The sequence below is a fragment of the Mesocricetus auratus genome, unplaced genomic scaffold, assembly GCF_017639785.1.
Source record: "Mesocricetus auratus isolate SY011 unplaced genomic scaffold, BCM_Maur_2.0 Super-Scaffold_100023, whole genome shotgun sequence".
NCBI lineage: Eukaryota > Metazoa > Chordata > Mammalia > Rodentia > Cricetidae > Mesocricetus > Mesocricetus auratus.
The window spans coordinates 11,367,091-11,392,505 of NW_024429204.1; the positions used below are offsets into that span (position 1 = coordinate 11,367,091).

Sequence of the window (25,415 nt, forward strand, 5' to 3'; positions counted from 1 at the left end):
TGACCCAATTAATATTAATTGATGTTTTCCACAATATATTTATACTCTGTGTGACCTTAATAAGTGAATTGTGAGATTCAAGTGGTAGCATCCAATTTGATCATCTATTATGAAGGCAGATTCATTGAAGTCTTCATGTCATTCATGTCATGGATGACGGATGAAGTTTCCACAACTTTAGAATGACCTACATTACAACACATTAAAAAATAAACCACTCATTTCACAAAGAATATTTTTATACAAATTCCCCAGGGAAGAATGCAAAAACTAGACTTCTGAGCTATGAAGTCACAGATTCTCGATCTTGAAGCACATTTAACATTAGTATACACAGAACGCCATCAGAGTAGCCTTTTAAATCATTTACTCTGTCTTACTAATATACAGAAATCAAAGTTGTTATCATATTACTATGCAAAAGAATGGGGGTGAACACTTTTTTGGAATCTTTCTCACAGCTTAAAAATGACATACATTAAAAGAAAATCTCTGAAACAAATAGGAGACATGAATGATAAGCTAAATGAAGAAACAAACACAACTGCTAGAGGTTAGAGGGAATGTTCTCATAGAACCAGAAGTTCACGATTTTAGTGAGGCCATAGTGTAAACGAAGCCATGGCTATTTTCTTGTTTGGGCGATGGAAATACAAACTCAGGTTCCCATACATACATAAAAAGTACCCGCACCCACTGAGCCATTCCTCAAGCCCCTGCTCTTTTTTCATTTTTTAAATAATGTATTTTACCAGTTATTATATTATGTTAGCAATTATATAAACTATTTTATTATATATTATGTCACATTATTTTGTATGTTCATCTTATATATTACATATTAATTATATAGAGCATTATATAAAGTTATAAATGTAAATATACTATTTTAATATTGCAAAATAGTATTCTTCCATTAATTTATTATTGTATATTATTGTATAAAATAAAAATAATAAATATTCATTTATTTCCTATTTACAAGAAACTACGCCTCTAAATATTATACTCTATGGCATTCCAGTCTTGCTATACCAAACCAGAGTAAGTGTATCATTTCAAGTGTGGAAAATTCCACATAAGACCTCATGTAATTAGTCTCAGTAGAAGTACAGGTACATAAAAAGTTATATATGTGAAAGCCATATTTCTAAGGTATATTTAAAACATAAATGAATTTTGTATTCAGAGTTCTGCCTCATTCCTAAAATAGCTCACTAAGGTAATAAAAATATTCACAAACTAACAAAATTTGTGAATCTGAAATAATTTTCTTTTTTAATTTTTTAAATTTAAATTTAAAAAAAATCTTATTTTACATACCCATCCCAGTTCCCTCTCCCTTCCATCCTCCCATACTCCCCTCACCATCCCATCCCTATCCCATCCCCCATCCACTCCTCAGGGAGGGTGAGGCTTCCCATGTGGGATCATCAAAGTCTGTCACATCATTTGGGGCAGGATCTAGGCCCTCCCCCTGTGTGTATAGGCTGAGAGAGTATCCTCCATAGGGACTGGGCTCCAAAAAGCCCATTCATACACTGGGGAGAAATACTGGTTCCATTGCCAGAGGCCCTATAGACTGCCCAAGCTCCCCAACAGACACCCACATTGAGGGGGCCTGGTTCAGTCTTAAGCAGCCATCACTCTGGAGTCCTGGAGCTCCCCCTAGCTCAGGTCAGCTGTTTCTGTGGGTTTCCCCAGCATGGTTTTGACCCGTTTGTTCCATCACTTCTCCCTCTTGATAACTGGATTCCAGGAGTTCGACTCAGTGCTCATAGGGGAAGGGCATTTAAGGCAGCCTCTCCACTATTGCTTAAATCCTTAGTTGGGGTCATCCTTGTGGATTCCTGGGAATTTCCTTAGTGCCAGGTTCCTAGTTAAGTCCATAACGACACCCTCTGTCAAGGTATCTCTTTACTTGCTCTCCTTCTCTGTCCTTCCTCTAACTCGACCTTCTTCATCTAAGCATATATAAGACTTTGTGATATAATGATTTCTTTGGTTGTATCATTTTAACGCCATTATTATTTTAAGGACTGTTGCTTAGACAACGGGTAAAAAAAAACCTGGAAATTGATACACACAGCTAATTTTGGTTCTTTTTTCCCCAAGTATATTTTGTTTTACCTGCTGGGAAGTAGGAAGATCAGAACTGCAAAACAAAATATAATCATGTATATACTCAGAACACATTTCCTTTTGTATTTAGAAATAAACACAGAACGCTTACTTGAAAACTGAATTGCAAATCCAGATTTGCTGATGTAAAAGTCTGTATCGAACTGGATAGTCACGACGTTGAGTGTGCTATGAATCCCATCCGGAATAAGAGACCCACTGACTTCTTTTAATAGCATCTCATTTTCTGGTGGACCATCCCAGACTCGGAGTATATCGTGTGAGGCTTCTGTATCAAAAGCAAGAAACTGTAGGCTGTGGGAGAAGCATACAATGTTGATTATGTTAAATAAGAAAGAGAACCACGTTAACAGCACAATGGAACTAATATATATTGTTGCTTTGACTCTCTGAACTCTCTTTTTCTTCATTAAAGAATCAATGGTATAAGCCAAGTGTTGGTGGTAGCACATGCCTTTAATCCCATCCCTCGGGCGGTAGAGGCAGGTGGATCTCTGTGAGTTTGAGGACAACCTGGTCTACAGAGAGAGTTCCAGGACAGCCTCCAAAACAATACAGAGAAACCCTGTCTCGAAAAAACCAAAAACCAAAAAAAAAAAAAAAAAAAAAAGAATAAATGTTATAAATACAATGTACTACCAGAAAGAGTGTTATCTAACTGAAGAATTTCTTTCCTTGGAATAATAGCATTAAGCCAGGCGCGGTGGTACACGCCTGTAGGTCCCAGCTACTCGGGAGGCTGAGACAGGAGGATCGCTTGAGTCCAGGAGTTCTGGGCTGTAGTGCGCTATGCCGATCGGGTGTCCGCACTAAGTTCGGCATCAATATGGTGACCTCCCGGGAGCGGGGGAGGGGGGGCACCAGGTTGCCTAAGGAGGGGTGAACCGGCCCAGGTCGGAATAATAGCATTAAATATACTATTTCATTATTACTGCAAATTGCACAAGTACAAATAAACTTTTCTCAATTTTCATAAATTCTAACTGTGGTAACAAAAGTGGACAGTTATAAAGGACATCCTATTTGCCACTTGCTTTGAAAAACACATTACTAATACTTTGTCTAATTGTTGTTAATGACCTTATGGAGTGGAAACAATTGTGATCTCAATTGTATGGATAGAGTGAATGGGGTTTAAATAGATCAAACAGTTGCTGAGAGGCTGAGTCACACATTATATTTAATTGGCTACTGAACAGTACGTACTGATACCATTGTATCATATTGAAGCTGTTCAACTTTATATATAATATGTACACTATTATTACCAGTTACCTTTGGTAGTATCGGGAACCTTAGCTAGACTCTGCACGTGGTTAATATTTGATATGTGAACTCTCACAGTTTTCAGTTTTGGTTATACATTGATGCCAAAATTGGTTTGTTGATTACACTATCCCAGTGTCTTGCTCAATTTAATTGTTAAGTGTAATAATTGTATGGCATTTACAAAAGGGCCACAAGGTAAGAAGAGATCGACAGTATTCTGCTCTGAGTTCCTTACATTGCTTTATAAAAGAAATGCCACAGTTCATACTGCCTTTGGTAGAGTCCACCAACTTGAAGCCTATCTGAATTTCATGTTCATCAATTAACATATTTTTCATGCTAATTTAAAGCTATCACTACTTTTAAGGCCGTTGTGAGTTCTCATGATGTAACTAGTTCAGTTATTAACTTATACCCAGTCAAAGTCCTAAAAGCAAAGCCAGAATGGGAGCTATTGAAAACCTGTGAAGTCTACGTATGGATTTAGGAGCCAGTGGTTTGGAATTTCTTAGGCTTCTGGGAGAGCAGCAGCTGCCAAGTGGGGAAGGTTAGGTGCGGCTCTGGCTTGTTCCTTCCTCTCTTTATCTCTCAGCATTTTCCGCAGTATCTGTATCTGACTCTGGGATTTTATTATTAAGACCTATTAGAACTGGTGTGACAGGAAAATGCTTAATAATTTGAAGAAAGTGAAAATTCTTTACCTTACAATATTTCCCGGATCTACCTCAATCACCCACATGCAGCGTAGGTTATTGTCATATGGAAAGGGATAGCCAGGGGACAGGATCCTTCCAGATGATTCTCCCTTGAAACGGCCCCCACATTCAGCTGGTGAAACACAGCAACATTTCAAGTCAAAAATTTCTCCCCAACCTTGTCAAGGCAATCTCTAAACTCCTCAAGAGTATGTATGTTCCCGTCAAGGAAAATAAAGATTCATCCTTAATCATCTTGAAAGTAAATGTTTATGTGAACTCCCATAAAGTTTTAATTGAAGCAATAGTAAAAGTATAATAAAGCATCATCAGTCTCTCAGAGCATATAAAAGACTAAATACAAACCAAATTGTGGAATAAATAAGAGGACACAAGGCAAAATCTGTGAACTTGGCTTGAAAACATTTTAAGATGAGTTATTAAATAATGACTGTGCTTTGAGGGAATTGTGCTATGAGGGAAGCAGCTGGCAAGTTGGCTCAGTGCTGGTGAAGGGCCTGGTGGATAATTCATCTGGTGCCCCACCTCTGAGAAAAACTCCCTCCCTCAGGCGTGCTAAGTTCAACTCTCCTCTTAGTCCGTTTCAGCCATTCCTAACCTCTTCCCTTTTGAATGTCTTAGAAGCCAAAGTGGCATTCCCATTAGATTCTTTACGTCAGTGAGACGTAGCATAGTTTTGATTAAATATGGCCTCTAGTTTTTATACAAATGTATTGAATGAAGTTTTAAGTGCTAGCCGGGCATTGGTGGCACACACCTTTAATCCCAGCACAAGGGAGGCAGAGGCAGGTAGTTCTCTGTGAGGTTGAGGTCAGCCTGGTCTACAGAGTGAGTTCCAGGACAGCCTCCAAAACCCTGTCTTGAAAAAACAAAACAAACAAATATATGTATATATGTATATATATATGTATATGTATATATATGTATATATGTATATATATGAGTGCTGTCATATAAACTAATTAATATTTTTTCTTTTGAGAGATTCACACTATTAAATGCTGCTAGGATGTCTGAGTAATTTCGCAGTCACAAGGCAATAATCTGCGAAGAATGTTCTACACAGAAGAGTAGGGTGAAGACATTAGCAACTGTTTAGACTATACTCATCTGCACCTCTAAGCTGTAACAACAAGGACACCCTTTGCAGTACATTACATATTTAAGACTTGTCCAAACCCTTCTTCTCCTCCAGACTAAATATATAAAAACATACTTACATAAATATTTTGAAAAATTCTTATATTTATTTATTTATTTTTTAAGGAATGAGGAGGAGAGGGAAGAATGAGAAGGAGAGAGTGTGCATACATGAAAAAAACTACCTAAATTAAAGCAGCTTTGTGAGTGATATGTGAAAGAACTCGGGAGGCATAGCTAGGTGGGTCTCTGTGACTTCAAAGCCAGCCTGGTCTACAAAGGGAGTTCCAGGACAACCAGGTTGTCACACAGAGAAACCCTGTTGTGAAAAAAAACAACCCAAATATATTTATTGAAGAGTAAATTGTATATGACCCATGGAAAATTTTCATAGCAGTTACTTTTGCTTTTTATTCTTTCATTGGGGCTAAGTCTAGAATTGTATACAAAGTTTTTCTTCTAAGTGACCTTTGCCCTTGTTCTAACAATATAAAGTCAACAAAATCAGATTAAAAGTCAGATTTGTAAAACTTTTTAAATGCCTTTGAAAGTAGTATAAAAGAGTTTGTTTTTTAAAGATATTAACAAATATTTATAAAAAATTGTAAAGATTGCCTTATATTACTTTTTATGTTAGTGGTTAGCATTTTCTCACACATAATTCAAGTCAAATGAATGCCTCCTTTTCTCTGACAACTCTAATCCATTTACCCTGGTTATTTTCTGTTCTTTGAATTGTGTGTTATTCAAATTGAAATTTGTTTTTGTTTAGCATTGTTAATATTACTTAAGAAAAAGTGGTCTACATGAGAAAGTTAAGTTTATTGTCTCCAATATACAGTTGTTTTATAGATCTATGTGTTATGTTGCAGTACTCTGATTTTAATTAAAATGTCAGCTAGGCTTTAGGACTTAGTTATTACACAACTGCTCTAAGCCTGTAAGAACTTAAAACAGTGGTTAATATCTATAGTTGGCTTACTTTGAGTAAGATTTTACCCTGGAAACTCATTCACATAGAACACATCCTGTCACTGCAAAGCCTTATGAGAAAATATCTCAGGAAAACAAAGATTTTTTTTCCCCTCAAAATAAGAGCTTTAATTCTTGTATCAATTTGGAATCTGTCGATCTACACCCTGTGGCTGAACTTACTAGCTCATACAATGGCATTTGTCAATTCCTAAAACTAAACTCACACCTTGCGAAATGCAGGAAGGGATTCTCTTGGCTTTGCCACTTTGCAATCTTAACCTATACACTCACAGAGGTCTAGGGGTTATTGTTTTATAGCAATTTTATATAGGTGATGTTTATGCAAAAGACTGTGAGTCCTTAAGAACTGGGCCACTGGCTTAGCTTACTTTCAACAGCTGTGATCCAGTGACACTTTTAGGAAAGGAAGGCTTCATTTGGCTTATGTAGGCCCCGTCAACAGTCACAGTGTCTGATTCAGGGGAGTTAGGGCAGAAACTCAAGCAGGAACGTGGAGACCTGAAGCTGACATGAGAGAGGAGCCCTGCTCACAGGCTTCTTTGTGCCTTGCTCAGCTAGCCTGACCAGACTACTCAGGACCACTTGTTCAGATGTGGTACCAACACGTGTATGCGGCGACCTCCCATTTCAACCATCAATCATGAAAATCCCCCTCCTTAGGTGTAACCCCAGGTCAGGCTGACAAAGGCAGATCTCCAAATAAGGTCCCGTCTTCCCAGGTTAATTCAGGTTTGCATCGAGTTTGGAAAAGCTAACTAGCACAGTTACTGTTACATTTGTCTGTTTTGTTTTGTTTTTTAATAAAACATTTCTGGATAACCTACAATACTATGTAGTCAAACATAATGTACAACAAGTGGTACATATTCCCTACCTGTTAGTGTGCTTTATCACAATGACTGGCATATATTACATTGAAAACAGCATACATATTTCATTTACTTTTCTTTAAAGTACAAAATGTGCCTTAGTGGTTTGACACCGGAAGTTGCCCGTCCCTTCAAACTGGAGTTATAGACAGTTGTGAGATGTCATGTGAGTGCTGAGAGTTGAACCCAGGTCCTCCGAAAGAGTGGACACGTGTTCTTAACCACTGAGCCATCTCGCAAGCCCACCATCTACCTTTTAGGATAAACAACTTTTAAAGTTTTAAATAGTTTTCGTTGTGTATACCATGTTGCTTCTTCAATTGTGATGGACTTTCATACAGTTTTTTTTTTAATTTGCAAATACCACTTTGTGCTTTTATTTGTAATGTGCTTGTGTGATGTGACTTAGCATGCGGGCCTACAATCTTAAGGCACATATTTCAGGGAGAAAGATAAAATTTGATCTAACACACAAATTTCAGAAAAGATAACTGCATATATAACACACACACACACACACACACACACACAAAATCTTCATATTTGACAAAGCCCAAAACATAGCCATAATAGATTAAAAGGTCAATCAGAAGAAAATTAATAGTTTTAGATCAAGTGGTCAAGCTATTAGTTATCAATGAAAAACAACATGAAAACAAAAATTTAGCAACTGTTACCATAGACATGCTCAGCATAATTCACTATGAGTTCTTCCTTTTATACTTGTATACCTTGATCTTCTGTTGTTGAAAATTATTTCTAATGAAGTTATCAAGTCACAACAGTAGCTTAGATATTCACAGCATTAGTTTGTGGTGAACACTATCAAAGATTTTCTAATCTCAGACCAATGACCTTTCCATTTTATTAAAGTCGTTTTTTTAGAAAATGGTTTCACCTTTGCTAAATATGCTCCAAAACCATATGAATTTAATTATAAAGACAATAAGGAAATCAATATTTATAAGTTTATAGTTTTATGATTTTTAGAGCCTTCAATGTTATCTTTTCTGAGTATATCTCATATTTATATACCCAGCCATTCATTTTTCATAGCCCATGCAGGTGGGCTGATTAACTGCTCGATTTTCAAGCTTTTGTTGTTTAATATTGACTACTGTGTTAGGTATTAGTTCCATAATCTACTCAAAATTCATATGCCATCTGACAATAAAGGATGGTGATTATATCTGGTTTACATAAAAACCCGTTTGTCTCTTTGGGAATCAATGTTTTTATAAACCATCAGAAGATATGAAAGTCCATCTAATTCATTGTCTTTAAAGGGATTAAATATGCATGGAGTTTTGTGCATATAAATTAAACCTCAGCAAAGCTGTGTTTGAAAGGTACACATCAGTTTTACACACATTGGCAAAGTGTGGTCAGGGAATGTCTTGGGAATAACTGTTTCTCTTACCTTCTGCAGATTCAGAGTTTTCTTGTGCACTGTTTTCCTGTTATTTGAAATGGAACTATTTGAACTTTTGAACCATGCATCATATGAATATCTATGGATATTTGTATATCCATACTCCCACTCTCCTATGCTAACTTACTATCTGCCTTATAATAGGAATAAAACAATATCAAACAAGCCAACACAGAATAGATATGTAATGATCACTCCTAGCTTCTGGCAGGGATTTACCTTATCTCTGATTTTCAAAGGTCTTTTTCATGATGCAGTTTATTTTCATGCTGTTCATACATGAGCAAACCAATATATTTTATCATATTTTTCAAAGGTGCTTGTACACATAAAAGATGCATTTGAAGTTTCTGAGAATAATTTCTTGTTTTTATACTCATTTTGATTCGGAAATAGGCACAGATTTTTAAAAAAATCATAACAAAGCTGATCACTGAGAGTCAATAAAATGCACATGATGAAAACTTAACATTCTTAAAATGAGTCATTTTTTAATTTTTTAATCAAAAGTAAAAAAAAAAGGCACTTCACACAGACAATAGCAACTCCCCAAAGTACACACCTTGGTCAGATTAAGAAAAGAACTCTTACACTCCACTTTTCCTCGGGGTGAATTTAAGCTTTTTAACATCGCATGAGTTGTATGTGGAGGGAACTGCTTGAAGCGTGGGTATTTTAGGGAGCTGTGTATTGGCTGGTCATCCCACAGACATACTCTGTAAAAACCTGAAAGGACATCTTACCAATGCAGGAAGGAAGAGGGTAGTCCCAGGCCCTTCTCTCCCCAGTCATACACTTGAGAAGGCTGCTTCCATGGAGAGTGTAACCAGGATTGCATCCATAGATGATGGTGCTGCCAGCAAAATGGCCTTGGTCACTGATCTTGTACCCGAACTGTGGAATGCCTGGGTCTTCACAGTGTGAAAGTTCGAAACCTGGAAGAATGATATAATTACTTAAAGGAAATATCTCGAAGCATAATTCGAGAGATTACATAAATTGTTTATTTCATTTATCCCTCCAAATAGGAAGACATTACTCCTACCCTAGCTAACATTATTAACATTTAATAAGCACGGAAATCCTTTCCTGGAACACTTCTTTTTGTGTTTTTACTAGAATTTATCAGTTACAAAGTTTACGTATCTGCGTACTGGCAAGTATTATCAAGTTCTTGGTTGGGAGGAAAGGATGGAGGAGCAAGAAAGGAAGAGGAGGAGGACGCTAGGGGCCAGGCACCGAGCCACACAGCCAGCCACGGAATAAGAGTCAAAGTCAGATATACAGAAGTATAAGAAGGACAAAGCAAAGCGGCAAAAGGTAGATGAGATAATTTAAGAAAATCTGGCCAGCCTTGGCTTTTATAAGCATGAATAAGACTCAGTGTACATTTATTTCAGAGATGGGTGAAAAGCCCCAAAAGAGTGAAAAACAGCCAACAACATGTTATTGTTATTGCTAGATTAATCACTTCATTATAAACGATTAATATCACCAGACAGTGGGGGCACATGCCTTTAATCCCATCACTAGAGGTGGAGGCAGGTGGATCTTAGTGACTTCAAGGCCAGCCTTGTCTACAAAGCAAGTTCCAGGACAGCCAGAGATAACCCTGTATTGAATCTTAAAAAACGAAACAAAAGGATTACTATCTGATTCTGAGGATTGGATTATTGGAGGAAAGTATGAAACCTTTAGCAGGCACAAATGTGCTGATGGAGGTGTGTCACTGGGATGGACGCTGAGCATTTACAGCCTCTCCTGTTTTCTGTTGTTCAAGAAACATGAGCAGTCAGTTTATATGCCCTGTCCTCTTCCCTTCATGGGCTATTTCCCTCTGGAGCCATGAGCTGAAATAAAGCCTTCGGTTTCTCAAGTTCCCTTCCCTCATGACGTTTGGTCTCACTAAGAGGAAAATAGTTAATATGGTAAGAAACTTATGTTTACTTTTGTCATGACACAGAGCAACCAGAGTCCTTGGAACCAGAGGAGTCTGCCTGAGACCAGGAATACCAGTGATTTACCCACTATGATAGAGTTGTCACATCATCAGACTGGCCAATGTGATGTTTCCCATCATAAATTTGCCATATGATATCATAGAAGACTCAATCAATCAATAAACACATTCTGACCTATTCTTGGTATTTCCTAACTTTTTCTTTAATTCATGAGTAACCCTTTCCACCATCTAGCTTGACCATAATATTAGTTATAAATATTGTAGGTATGGGGGTTATGGACATCCATCCCAGGATCCAGCCTGCCTACTATGACACAAATCTTAATTTTGCTTCCTAATATGTCTCCAAGTTCCTTACTTTATCTAAATTCTTTCTCTGTGAATTATAAGAAAATGGAAACGTGTGTCAGATTTTTAATATTGGCTAGCTCAGATCTGCCTTCCCCCTAAAAAAGGAGACTAGTTGCCAAAGAAACTGATCATGAATCTAAGGTGTCAAAAATTTCAATAGCTACAGCCCTTACTTGCTAAGAGGAAGAGGTTGAACTGAGTGAGAGTCAAGGGAGTTACTGTTGATCAATGACACAATCAGTCGGGCATAGGCAATGGGATTTTCATCAAATTACTATCCAGAGTGGTTTGAGGCTTCCTGTTTGGTGGATGTGACACATGCTGCAACCGTTGTAAGAGTAGCAGCTACTGTAGTCATTGTGCCCTTCTGGACCCCACGCTAAGATGACATTTGTTTGTTTTTTGTTTATAATAATGAATACCCTTGATAAAGATCCAGTGAAGGTAAGCAAATAGATTCCAGAGAACATTAGCAATGTTGTAAGTTATTCAATCACAGGAAGGGATAATACTAATTCCATTCCTTGTTTTTGGGCTTTTTGTTTATTTGGTTTTTCTCTTGTTTGTTTTGGTTTTTTTTGTTTTTGTTTTGTTTGTTTTTTTAGATTTATTTATTTATTATTTTTTGACACAGGGTTTCTTTGGCTGTCCTGGAACTAGCTCTGTACACGAGGCTGTCCTCAAACTCACAGAGTTCTGTCTCTGCCTCCAGAACGCCATGATTAAAGGTGTTTGACACCACTGGCTGTCAGAATTCCCTATTTTAATGTCTGTCAGAAACGTAACATACATTAGATCGCCTGCTAGGGGTCCTATTCTACCTAGCCATGAGTTCTGGAGAGCCCAGAATTTCTATTGTCTTTTTTTTGTTTTTTTGGTTTTGCAAGACAGGGTTTCTCTGTATTGTTTTGGAGGCTGTCGGTCCAGCCTGGCCTGGAACTCACAGAGATCCGCCTGCCTCTGCCTCCCGAGTGTTGGGATTAAAGGTGTGTGCCACCACCACTTGGCTTCTATTGTCTTTTAGATGTCAGCTGATCGCTGCTGGATGGCCTGGCCTTGTGCAAGGGCGAGTCTACATCTACCCTGAAGGCTGGTGAGACATGTTAGTTTGGGGTGCCTGAGGGCTTGAGTATGTGCAGCAAAGGAGTTGCTCTAGGATTAAGGGAAATATCTGCCATCAGCCCTTTATCCATGATAACAGATGTCTTCTGCCATTGCCCAGACCTTTGGATGGTTACTTAAGATGATGCAACAATAAAACAAGGCCTTCAGTATTAACTGATTGCACTCCTGATATGACCAGGTGTTGCTGTTTCATCTTTAATGTCATTGGATAGTAAGCTTTCCACACCCCCCACTCAGGGTCAAAGCTGGGGTTGTTCATCAGTCCAAGATAAATGGGTCCTAAACGTTGGGCTAATACAGATGGCCCTACATAATCACCAGTATAAAATATTTTAATTCACTCTACTGAATTACCAGAGTTTCAGAACATACTTAATGCTTGTATGTTTACAGACAGAAATCTTGTGTATCTCCCAGTGATGAATTACTCCTATTGTTGAGGTCAGCTGAGAAAGCATAAAGGAGGATGGGTGTATAGTCTCTCCTAGGGGATTTAAATGGTTGTCTTATCTTTCAAGTCAAGAGACAGTTGGGCCTATTTGACTTCATATAAAAATTTCCTTTTTATTTATTTACTTCTCTAGTATGTAGTATTATTTCTTTTTTTCTTTCTACAGTACCTACCCAGGACAAATTTGGCCCCATATAAGTTGTCCAATGATGTTAATGAATTAGAATTTAGAGAAACAATCTAGAGGGAAGTTAATTAAAGTCACACTGATTGTGTCAAAAGTGAATTTGGAGATAAAATTGAAAAAAATTAAAGGATCCTGTCTAGGAAGTAGTTTGTGGCGGCCTCATGCGGTTGAAAATGTAAGTAAGCATCTTCAAGGAGAATTGCAAAAGACAGAAGCAGACATTGGCTCCCATCATGACAGCGATAATTAAATCCACCTGCATACAGTCAAGAAAATGAGTATTTCAAATAAGACATGCAGAAGTAAAGCCTGTATTTTCACGGACACTTTACTTTGCTATGATCTGCATCGTTAATACCACATTTAAAGTATCTCTGATCGAAAGTGGCAAGTTTGTATTCCTCCTATCAACCTAGATTCTTCTTTCTGTTATTTAGGATTCAGTCCCTTTCCAGTTTTATCATAGATTTCTGGTAGAATCAAAATGGAAATCAAGCTTTGTTTTCAAGATTTCTTATCAAACTCAATTTTTCCTTAATGTGTACGTTTTTGTGAGTGTGATGGGGATTGCTGGTGAGGACACAAAATGGAGATGCTCTTGCAAATGAAGATACATTATAAAGAATCTCTTTATAGAGGGAGGCGCAGGCAGACAATACTGTACGAGCTACAGAGTACAACATAATTTAGTTCAATTTGCTACACATTGTTGCTCTTTCATAAATATTCAGAACTGTCTTAAATTTTACACAACCATCCAGCTGGAAGTCTTTTCACCAAAAGCTCGAACTCTTGCAACTGATAATTAAATGAAGACTTGAATGAAGCATCAAATATGTGACCAGTATGCATCATACATAGTATAATTTAATACTGTGATGCAATAAAAGTTTATAGAGCACAAACTGAACTCATAATTAACGTTGTCTACATGCTCCAGATTTTCTGTATAATTTAATCTCAGAGCTTGTCTTTTCATGTTACCATTCAAGAAATGTGTTTATTTCATATTTCAAGGTTGCATTAGAAATCAATGACATTTTAGCAAAATACCAAATAAATTGCATTGACACCATTATATTATAATATTATGTTTCATCTCTTTGAGGTCAGCATTCATATCAATGCCATATTAACTGGTTTTTATTAATAATAATAGCACTTAAGAAATAAATATTGTAAAATAAATCCCATTTTTCCCCCTGAAATCTCTAATATGTTAATCAGGTTATTCTCATACACATTTTTGTATATATCCATATATCTTAGCAATATAGCACAATTTACATGCACTTTATATGCAAAACATAATAAAACCTACTTTAAACAGTTCTGTGAGAGTTTATGGTCTATTATTCTTTATATTTTTGGTTTGTTTTGCATTTGCCCTTTATATTTATATGGAATTGGGCCATAAGTACTAGTATTAGAATTTTTGAGGTAAGTGTTTCATGAAGGGCAACGACATCTAATAACTGTTATTGAGAAGTGAGCTGGCTCTCTTGCATATATACAAAAGCATAAATTTAGTGGAGTGCTGGACATACAAGGAACAGAACAGGATAATTATAACCATTTATTCAATTTAATATACACAGTCCTCTTGTTTTCATGACCTGGAAAAAGGTACTCTCAAAAAGAACAAGTCTACATGGGCATCAGCAATGAACTTACATTGTTGTGGTTTCTGTAACTTTTGTCCTACACATCGTCTCAGTGTGTTTTTAAAGGATTTTTGCCGGGAAATGCAAATCAAAGCAACTCTGAGATACCATCTCACTCCTGTCAGAATGGCTAAAATCAAAAACACCAATGACAATTTATGCTGGAGAGGATGTGGTGAAAGGGGGACACTCCTCCATTGCTGGTGGGAGTGCCAACTGGTTCAGCCACTTTGGAAAGCAGTATGGAAATTCCTCAGAAAAATGGGAATAAACCTACCACAAGACCCAGCAACTGCACTCTTAGGCATATATCCAAAAGATGCCCATTCATATAACAAAGATGTCTGTTCCACTATGTTCATAGCAGCTTTATTTGTAATAGCCAGAACTTGGAAGCAACCTAGATGTCCCTCACCCGAAGAATGGATAGAGAAAATGTGGTACATCTACACAATGGAGTACTATTCAGCAGAAAAATAATGGAATCATGAGATTCGCAGGCAAATGGATGACACTAGAAGAAACCATCCTGAGTGAGGTAACCCAGTCACAAAAAGAGAAACATGGCATGTACTCTCTCATATATGGATTTTAGACATAGATCTGGGGAGTGCCAGCCTACAATCCTATTGCCAGAGAGTCTGGGAAACAGAAACTTCATTTACTGGCTGGTTAAGTACTGAGCTGAACTCAAGAAAGCCAGTATCAGAGAGGGAGGACTGATGATCAAAGGGATTAAGACTGGGCTGGTTGAACCCCCAGAAACAGCTGACCAGACAAAGGTTAACTCTTGAATCCCAGGCATCAGCCTGGGAATCCAGCATGGGACTGATCAAGACCCCCTGAATCTGGGTGTCAGTGAGGAGGCCTAGGTAATCTATTGAGCCTTGGACAGCAGATCAGTACCCATCCCAAGTATACACACGGTCTCTGGACTCCCATAGAACAATGTGAGGTGCACTCTCACCCTGAACTCTTGGGGAAGGGTCTAGGCCCTGCCCTATATGAAATGACAGACTATGGACACCCCCATGGAGGGCCTCACCCTCCCTGGGGGAATGAGGGGATAACGGGGGGGATGGGGGGGAGGGCACGGGAGGAGGGGAGGGAAAGGGAGAGGGACCTCGTACTGACTTGTGAAGCAACCTTGTTTCTTATCTAAATTTAAAATGGAAAATAAAAAAAATATTAATAAAAAAAATAAATAACAAAAAAAAAAAAGGATTTTTGGAAACCTTCCCCTTCCCCTACTGTAGTTGAGACTATGAACAGTGTAGTACCTTGAATAATAACTATCAAATTACTACCTAAAAGGGTCTTTAGTGAGCTGGGCGTGGTGGTACCTGCCTTTCATCCCAGCACTCGGGAGGCAAAGGCAGGTGGATCTCTGTGAATTTGAGGACAGCCTGCTCTACAAAGCTACACAGAGAAACCCTGTCTCAATGGGGGGAAAAAGGTCTTTATTTTGGAAAATAGATATGGTAGAGTAACTGAATTCATTAGAACAACAGGTACTTTGAAACTATATTTAATTGAAGGAAATGAATGAAATTAATGTCAACAGTTATTAGTATTTGTTTCATTTCCATTTTTTTTTCTTTCTTTGCTTTGAGAGGAGTGGGAGAACATGAAGTTGTATATCCAGGTTGGTATGGAAGACAAGGGATGGATTGGTGGAGAACTTGGTTGGAAAGAATATGTTTAAAATATAGGGTAACATGAGTTGGAGAGATGGTTCCGTGGTCAAAATATAGGGTATGCTTTCCTGAGGCCTAGTTTTCAAGATAAGAGAAGATACAATGGCCTTCTAAATCATGGTAGTAACAATCAGTCCCACCCAGCCACAGTGCCTGTGAACTACACCAAAGACCACCATGGCGTGATAACCCCAAGGGTGAAGTAATCCCAGCATTGAGACAACTGAGGCAGATTGCCATGAGTTTGAGACCAATTGGGGCTACATAGTAAGTTCTAGGCCAGCCAAAGCTGTAGGGTGAGATACTCCATTTAGTGGCAAGCATACCTTGGTGGTAAGCAACAGCTTCCTAATTGGACTTAACATTCACTCAAGAACATGGGATTCATGACTGGTACTAGAAATCTCACCAAATCCCCAGGGCTAGTGAAGTCCAAGACTTAGAGGAGAATCTACAACCATCACTTTACTAAACAAACATAATCCCTACTTATACTCGAAATATTTGTCCTTATAACTATACCTCTCATTATGGAAACTTCTGTTTTACAATAGAGCAAGACCATCACAGAAAAATCACAACCAATTAAAATTCAGTTGTGGAACCCAGTGCCAATGGATACATATACAAGACAACTCCCACACCCCAGGCTCAGAGAGTATTGTGGAAGAAGTGGTGGGAAGAATGTGGGAGTCTGTAGTAAGACCGTATTTCCTAGTAATGTCAGAAGCAACACATGCAAAGTCTCACCAAAATGGCTGGTGAAATGTGAGCTGAGCATGGGCAGCAATGACAGAAACTTCAACAGGGGTAGAGGAAAGGGCTCAAGGCATCAACCCTCCCCAGAGAGCTATAGACGGTGAAGAACATTGAGAGTGGAAGAAACCATGTTCCCCCGGGAAGAGCTCCAAAATTGCTTATCTATTATCAAGTGTATATATAGGTACATATGTACAGATGGAGCAGGTTACATTTAAGAGTATTATATATATATTAGATATGCATGTAATTAATAAAAAATAAGTCATGAATCTGAAAGGGAGTAAGGAATGATATATAAGAGGGTTTAGAGGGAACAAAAGGAGTGGATACACAGAAATAAAATATAAAAAGGATAGTATAAAAAATTAAATAAAGTTTACACATTTAATAATTTGTTATAATTGCCATTTAGGCTACTGGACTTGAAAAATAGCATTGTTTTAGAATTCTTTTATGTATTTGTTCTTTTTCATGAATGTAAATGTTTATAACTTAAATTGTATTCTTTCATTTTAATTTAAAATTTAATTTTCATGGTCCTAGGGACATAACATTTCAAACAATCACTCTAATACAGAGCTACAGATACACTTATAGTATAGTTCATATTTAAATAAGAAGCTTGTGAAGATTTTCCCCCTCATAATTAATTAAGAAAATACTTCATGTACATACATATGAGCTATGATGTATGTATTTGCTATAGATAAAATAAAGAAAGTAGAGGGAACAAGGAGAGAATTTTGAAGAATGAACTTACATTCCATTTCAGCACTCAGTGATCTAATGAACATATCTACTCATCACTAAATAAACTGTACATCACAGCTTGAGAATGCTATCATACCCAGGTTTTCCCTTACAACTTCAAATCTATTCAAGTTTTTAAACAAAAACTTTCATTCTCCATTACTTTTAGAGATTTCTTTTCTATTTATTGTTGATGGTCTGAGCTCTACCCAGGAAGTTCTTATCGAAAATCTAGTTACTGGATGAGTATCCTAAATTTTCATCTGCCAGGCTTGATCCCAAGAGCTGCTATTAATGATGTATTTCATAGAACATGAATGCCTCACGCTTCATTTTCACATGGTGCCATTCAGCATGCACTATAAATTTTGTTCCATCATCACAATTTCAGTATTCCTTTCCTATCTGGCTTCTTCAACTGACAGTTCCTAGCATATTTGAATTTCACTATCTGGAAATTATTAACATTTAATATTCTGCAGTTTTTAAATTTTTATCTATTTTGTGAATACGCAGTAACATTTCTTTTGTGTAATTTTAATTTCTTAATTTTATTTCTCTCTAATGTTATTTCTTTGTCATGTTGTTTTTTGCCCACAATTTTGTTGGGTGTTATTTCCTTGTTGGTGGCTTGCAAAATACTTTCTCCAGATCACTTTTACTTTTTAATATACAAATGACTTATAACACATCTCATTTCTATTCATCAAAGTTCTACCTCTAGAGATTTTTGTGGTTGTTGGTTTTTGACTAACAACTAGTACCTAGTCAAGAAAATTAAAGCCATTCAGTGGTTATGAATGAAAGCTGATATTCAATCAGTTAGATGACTTTGCAGACTTTAGAAGTGGGAAGGAAGTACCAGGTGGAAACTAATTAATGCCTTTGAGTGTGTTGGGAGTTCAAGGCATCTGAAACAGACAGCCACCTGCCAGCATAACACTTCAGCTTATAGCTATTCTTGGAGCAATAACATCATTGATATCATCTATCAGTTATCCAGGGTGCTAACTGGCAAAACTCAAAAACAATTGTTTGCTAGCATGAAAGTCTAGAAAATGTGGTTGCTAGACTTCACTTTAAATTTCAAGAAAGTTTTTAGAAGAAGTTTTAGCTGATTTGAGAGATTTTTTCCCCTTGGCTATCCTGTTTTGATTGTCTTCATCTATGCCTTACAAACACAGCTATTCTTGGGCATAAGGATATTCTAAACTACTCTAAGTTTTCACACTCCTGGGTAGATCTCTGACATGTCAGAGATAAAGTTTATACAATGCACAAAATGCTAAGTATTTAAATTAAAGCTTATGTAACATAAAGTCATGAAAATAATGACTCCTTTCTTTTTATTCTAGCAAAAGAAACCATATTGTGTTTTATGTAAATTATAAACTTACGAGTTATTTCTTCGACATTTCTGATGGAGAACTTGGTACTATACAATGCACCACTAGCCAGTACTTCCTCCATTGCTTGCTTAATTTGAGTATTTAATGCAGGAAGGAAATGGCAAACATTCCTGATCAGTGGTTTTGAGGATATGCAACCATATGGAACGTCCTTGCTTTTCTACGTAATCTACTTATTTTCTACTCACATTTGCATTAAGTAAATTACGCACTAAGAATAAAGTTAAACTTGATAGGTCATCTGATTATTTTTCATGGTTAGCATCACCAATAACATGTTCATAACTAAATTACAGAATCTAAATGGAATAATTTGTAGTACATTCATAAAGCTAGTATACAAGAGAAGGCATTAAAAATTAGCCTCTGCCTGTATTTAATGAGAACATGACATTTGGAATGGCTATGCTCTCTGAGGATATCGAATCATTTCAAGCAACAAAACTAGAAGGCTAAGTGAATCCAAGTGTATTTCAAGTTTTCCCTTGAGATAATAGACATTAGTTAAGAAAATGAGACAAGGAAATAGCAAAAGATCATCTAACACAATCATATTCACATACTAGGCATCTCCTGGGTCAACTTTTGAGAAAATACAACCCACCCAAATGGTGTGAATCATTATCAAAAAACACTTGTTTCTTTTTTACTGAATAAAGTTAATGACATAGGAAATACCTGAATGATTTGTAATGAAGACTGCTTTTAAGTCTGAAAGTTTGGTGACTTCATGAAACAAGAATGACGCTAGAACCAAGTCGACTTCTAAAAACGATTTGTAAAATAGAGAAAGAATTCAACTTCTCGAGCCCAAAATGAAGAGTGCTTTCTTGAGAAGAAAATGAAGAACTTACTTTCTGGCCTGATCTTTAAATTTTAGAAAGAAATGGAATTTCTCTTGAACCATATCTGTGTACATTATGTGAAACTCAGAGATGTCTTCTTAGACTTCTTCTCAGAGACATGCCAACAACTAACCCATTTTGTCTAAAACTCCTGGAAATTTGCCTCTTCATTTCTCAACCTTTATTTAGAGCAGAGTTCTCACTATGACCTCCACAGGGGGCAAATAACAGTTGACCTGCATATCAGACACATACATTACAATTCATGACAACAATAAAACTACAATTATGAAGTAGAACCAAAATAATTTTATGGTTGGGGGTCACCACAACAGGAAGAACTCTGTTAAAAGGGTCACAGCCTCAGGAAGGTTGAGAAGCACTTGACTTGGAGGAAGGGTGAGATTTCTGAAGAAAAAGAGGAACTGGCAGTCATTACTTTGAAGAGAATGCAGTAAAATGAAAGAGTTAGACTCTTGGAACAGAAGGAGTAGGACAGTGTTTGAAATCTCTAATGACAATTTTGGTTGCACCTAGTTTAACTCATAAATACTTTTGTATTTAAACAGCAAAGTACATTTGGTGGAAAACTCAGTCGGGAAAGTGAGTATCCCCAAAACAAAGGAGTTCTAAGAAGTGAAGACTGAAGAGAGTTAATCATGGAATGATGCATTCTTCCAAATACCTCAAGTACAATGAAAAATTCTCATTGTATATATACATAGATATGTATGTACACATGTATGTATATGTAATTTATTTATTGCTTGAGACTAAAAAGACTATCTCACTGCCATCTTAAAAATGCATAGTAAAATTATTAATGAGTGTGTAGAAAAAAAATCTTTCATTCTAGGCACTTTGGAGTCTCAGAAATCCATGATTTCATTAATCCTAGAATCATTAACAATATTACCAAATTTAGTTTTTTAAAAAGAATTATCTGTTACTGCTGCTCATTATACTATACAGTTATTGCCTCAAAAAGCCCTTCCCTACTAATGAAACTCAGTTTTGATTACAGGTTTAATACAAGCATATTATGATGATGTGAGGCTAATTCAAAATTAATTAATATATAAATCACCTAATTTTCCAATTTGGGATTAAAGATAGATGAATTTCTACCAGGCCTTCTGAGAAACAGTTTTCAGTCATAGTAAAAGAGGCATATGTGGCTAGTAATATCTGCTTCTCATTTCATCCAACTTTAAGGACACCTTGAATTATGTACAAGCAGTGACTATACTATAACTCTGTAATAGCATACTGGAATACATATACCTCCAAAGATGATACTGCATAGGTTAGGATGAAAAAAAATCGTGTTTGGTCATGTTGAACAGTTGAATTTAGATATCTTTCGTTTTGCATTTTTATATGAGATAAAGAAACCCTAGCTTTTCAGTTTAAGCCAGAATTTGCTTTCTGTTACTTGAAGTCATATATTGGTTTGCTAGTTTTAATGAGTGTGCAATGAATTTATTATTAAAATAGGTAAAGTAAAATGCATTCTGTGTCTTTTAAAAAAGTATTGATCATTTATCTTAGCCAAATATAATACTTAAAGTCCAAGTACTCTAAGAAGTACTAAATAAACACAATAATAATAATAATAATAATAATAATGAGATAGACAGTGACTATTACTAATAAAGGTATCAACAGGTTCTTTTTGTGATCAAAGACAAATGGTAAGCTGAAATAAACATGTGAGAATAATCTGGATGTAATGCCTATCTTGAATAATCTTACAGTGTTCCTCTAATAATGTTTCTATATCTTATATTTCCTTTGCTAACAATATGTCAAACCATTATTTCTGTGAATTATGACATATGTCTTTACAACTCCCTTGTTTTTGAAGTCTCACTAGAGTCCTGAAAATTAAATTACATCCTCCTATTTTGATTATCTCTGTGTGAATACTGGGATATCATCAACATTACACTTGCAAAAAAATTGGAATAATTGTAAAGGATGCACGCATACCTAACTTGGGTCTGTGAGGCAGACTTTGAACATTACTAGATATAAAGATTTAAGCATCAAAGCAAGATCTTCCACTTTTCCTATCTAACTTTTTAAGTACACATTCTTTAATTAACAATTTGTTTAATGCTTCTAAACACTGAAGGGATGCATTTATTTTCCTTTTATTTGTATAGGCATTTTGCCTGCCTGTGATGCTGCGGAGTGCCTAGAAAGTTATAAGAGGCATCAGATCCCCTGGAACAGTAGTTACAGATGCTGGTTAGCCATAATGGTAGTGTTGGGAATCCAACCTGGACCTCTGTAAGAGCAGCAAATGTTCTTAAGTGTGAGCCATCTCTCCAGCCCCACTGCTTAACACTTTTTTCTTTTATGTTTGATACATTCCCTGTTGGATGTAGTCAGTATTCAGACTACATCATAATTTTCCATGTAGAAGCAAAAAAATACAATTCAACTGCAACACACAATGACACACCGAAGAGAAATGGTCTCTTGGAAATCTATGCATAATCTGTTTGCAAAGAAGTTTAAAAAGAAAGCAATTTCATAAATGTTACAGTAGTTGCACATTTTTTAAAGCATTAAAATGCATGCTATCTCTGGCTCAGAGGGTTATGTTTGTCACCATCAGTGGGAAAAGGTTTGAAATGCATCTTGAAGTTCAATACTTCAATTGATGCTCAGGAAGATTCGGTCATGTCTTAAAAAGTGTAGGGGAAGGAGAGCTAGGGAAGCTGAAAGTAAAAAGAAAAAAGTCTGAGTGAGTACAACTAGCAGAGCTGAAAAATATATTTCATACATACAGATAGATATAGATGGAGAACTGTGGGGACACCAGACCTTGTTCAGAAACCCACCCCTCCATCAGCCTGGGAGAGGCAGCTGCAAGACAATGTTTACTGAAAACAATTCAGTGCCATAAGTTCCTGATAAGGGCTCCGATAAGGGCTCTCTCTCACCGAAACACCATGACTTTGATCTTCCCTATGGCTAGCTACTCCCTGCTGTTTTCTGATTCTGGTGCCAGAGATTTAACCACCAGCCAGGAGGGAGGAGAGGTCTGTGAGAGGAGTGTGAGAGATCTGTTGGAGATTTGTGAGTGTATGGATGGCAGAAGTTTTTCTGAAGGGAAGTGTTTTTTCTTGGGAAGTTCTCCTAAGCCGATTTGGGGAACATAAAGTTTTCTTAACGCAACTGACTGGTCTCTGTGTCATCTATCCCGATTACCTCGCCACATTCTCAGATACAGGCTGCGCAGGAGGCACGGCAGAGAACAGAAATTAAATTATTTTCATATACAACAAAACTGTGTTAAGCTTCATATAGAAATAGAGAATTATTGACATAGCGAACTCCACAAGCAATAACTAGGAGTAAATATAATTGTTGACAAGTTTTAGTTTTTTAAAAATACTTACTGGTGTAGACAAGTTGAAAGCCTTCATCTGTCCCTTCAGAGTCAGAATTAAACTCCAGCCAGAGTTGATTTGAAGTGCTACTGAGTGTCAGTCCTCTCATAGATGCACCCGTAAAAGCACCCAACAGATGTGTTGTTTTATCTTTTCCATCATAAATCTGCAAAATATATTTATAGTTAAAATATAAGTTGGCCCCAAAAGCCAGTTCTCAAGTATGTATGCATATCTGTGAAGAGCAGGGACTATCTGCATTGTCCCTAAGCGGTTATTAATGAAGAACAATCAAATAAATGAGTTTCAAAAATCAGAAAGTTAGGATTCACATGGAAAATTCTGAAGTTCAAAAAATGACTAAGAAACACTTAAGTACTGTTTAATCTTGTTTCTAAGGTAACAAGAATTTTTATGACACCTAATTTTAAGTTTAAAACATCTACTTTAAAAGCACTTTAAAAAGTTGGTTGGTAGGAGTTCTGTAAACATATAATTATTTCCAGTACAGTTTTCATAATTTTGTCCTTTCTGTTTGTTTCATTTTTGATATTTTAAAAGTATTAAGTCAATACTGGGTAATAGTGGCACACACTTTTTATCCCAGAACTCTGGAGGCAGAGGCAAGCAGATTTTTGAGCTCTCGGTCAGTCTGGTCTACATCTCTAGTTCAAGGACATCCAAGGTTACAAATAGAAACCCTGCCTGGAAAAATGAAAAAAAAAATACATTTAAGAAAGGGCATGTAGTTTACAAGTTGAATGTTTGCATACAAAGCAAAAATTCCTGGGATAAGTCCCAAGAGCCAAACATAAAGCTATCATAAAAGGATAAAATAAAAATAAGAATTTGAAAGTGTACTAAGTGATATAAATGTTAGACAAGACAAATTATGTGACAATATTGATAAACTTTGCATCCCTTCTTCTATAGCTCATGCTCTTAAAGGTTTACCACGTTGTGCTCCTATTTGATTTTTTCTTCTCAATGCTGAGATTATGAAAATATGATCACAATGCAATATCTCATTTGATGTGATTATCTGTATGATACATTTTACTTATGCTATGCTGGATTAAAAAATAACATAATGTGGTAATTTGGATGAGAATGGCCAACATTGATGGAAGTGTTGGGGAAGAATTAGGAGGTGTGGCCCTCTTTTTAGAAGAGGGGGTCAATGGGGGTAGGCTGATTCACACAGTTCACTGTTTTCCTAACTCATCTCTCTGTCTCACAGTTGTGTCTCAAGGCAGGAGCTGTCAGGTATTGTTCCAAAGTCATGCCTATTTGGCTACTGTCATGCTCCTTATCATAATTGTCATGGACTTATCCTTTGAAACCATAAGCCAAATAAACCATTCTATACTATGTCTTGGTCATAGTTTATAATCATGGCAATAGAAAATTACTATGACACCTTTGTAGAATAATATACAATTAAAAGATACTTGTATACTATTTTAATTTTATAATTATGATTTCCTAGGTTATACAAATAAAGTTATGGTAATTTTAAAAGGTACTGTAAAGTTTTCTTTATCCTTCTGATTTAGTAAAAATAGCATAATCTACCTTTAAGGTCAAACACTAATGCCAGGGGGAGGTGATATAGTCCTAAACAGAAGGACTTTTGTTGGGTAAATAGAAGTAATGTTTTTTGGATAAACAAGCCTAAAGGTAGGTTTCTGTTTACTAGATAAGCAGATCTCCTAAGGCAGTTTTGTTTTCCGGGAATGTCCCTTAATGGGCTTCAAAGGTCAACTCCTAGTTCCTAGTTAATGAGAACAGCCTTGCTCAGCTTGAAGACCCATGCTTTTCTACCTGGATGTCCTTCTCTCTGCCCCTCAGGAGAGAGCCTTTGCAACCTGAGTCCCAGCAAGCCTCTTTCAACCCACAGAGTGGTCAAGTTTGGTAGTTTCACTGTGTCCTGGCACACAGCACCATGGTATTCTGCAGATTCAAGATTTTCTTTATATCTTAGAAGTGCTCTGTGAAGAGCCAGAACTCCAGATCAACCCTTCCCCCAGCTTTCCCTCCTAGAGGCTATGTTGTATGTAACAGGCCTAGGGCCAAAACTGAACAAAGGAACTCCAACCCACCCTAGCCTCCTAGGTACTTGGATCCTGGGGACTGTTTGACTGCAAAAGAAACTCCCCCTGTAGTCTCCAGGAAATTCAATTCTGAAAAATATTGGTACAATAGAGCACCTGCAAGCCACAGAAACCACAGACTGTTCCCTC

General features: G+C 36.8%; 1 protein-coding gene across 5 annotated transcripts in view; it reads right to left on the minus strand.

Annotated features, from left to right (window-relative positions):
- Positions 1-25,415, minus strand: part of Csmd3 (CUB and Sushi multiple domains 3) — a 1,035,998-nt gene that overhangs the window by 263,760 nt on the left and 746,823 nt on the right. For all 5 annotated transcript variants that reach the window (XM_040730388.1, XM_040730387.1, XM_040730386.1 and 2 more), the window contains 4 exons: positions 23,182-23,338; positions 9,308-9,499; positions 4,113-4,239; positions 2,234-2,436 (listed from right to left, as the gene is read on the minus strand). In XM_040730388.1, the coding sequence (XP_040586322.1) occupies positions 2,234-2,436; positions 4,113-4,239; positions 9,308-9,499; positions 23,182-23,338 (679 nt within the window). The remainder of the gene's footprint in view (positions 1-2,233; positions 2,437-4,112; positions 4,240-9,307; positions 9,500-23,181; positions 23,339-25,415) is intronic.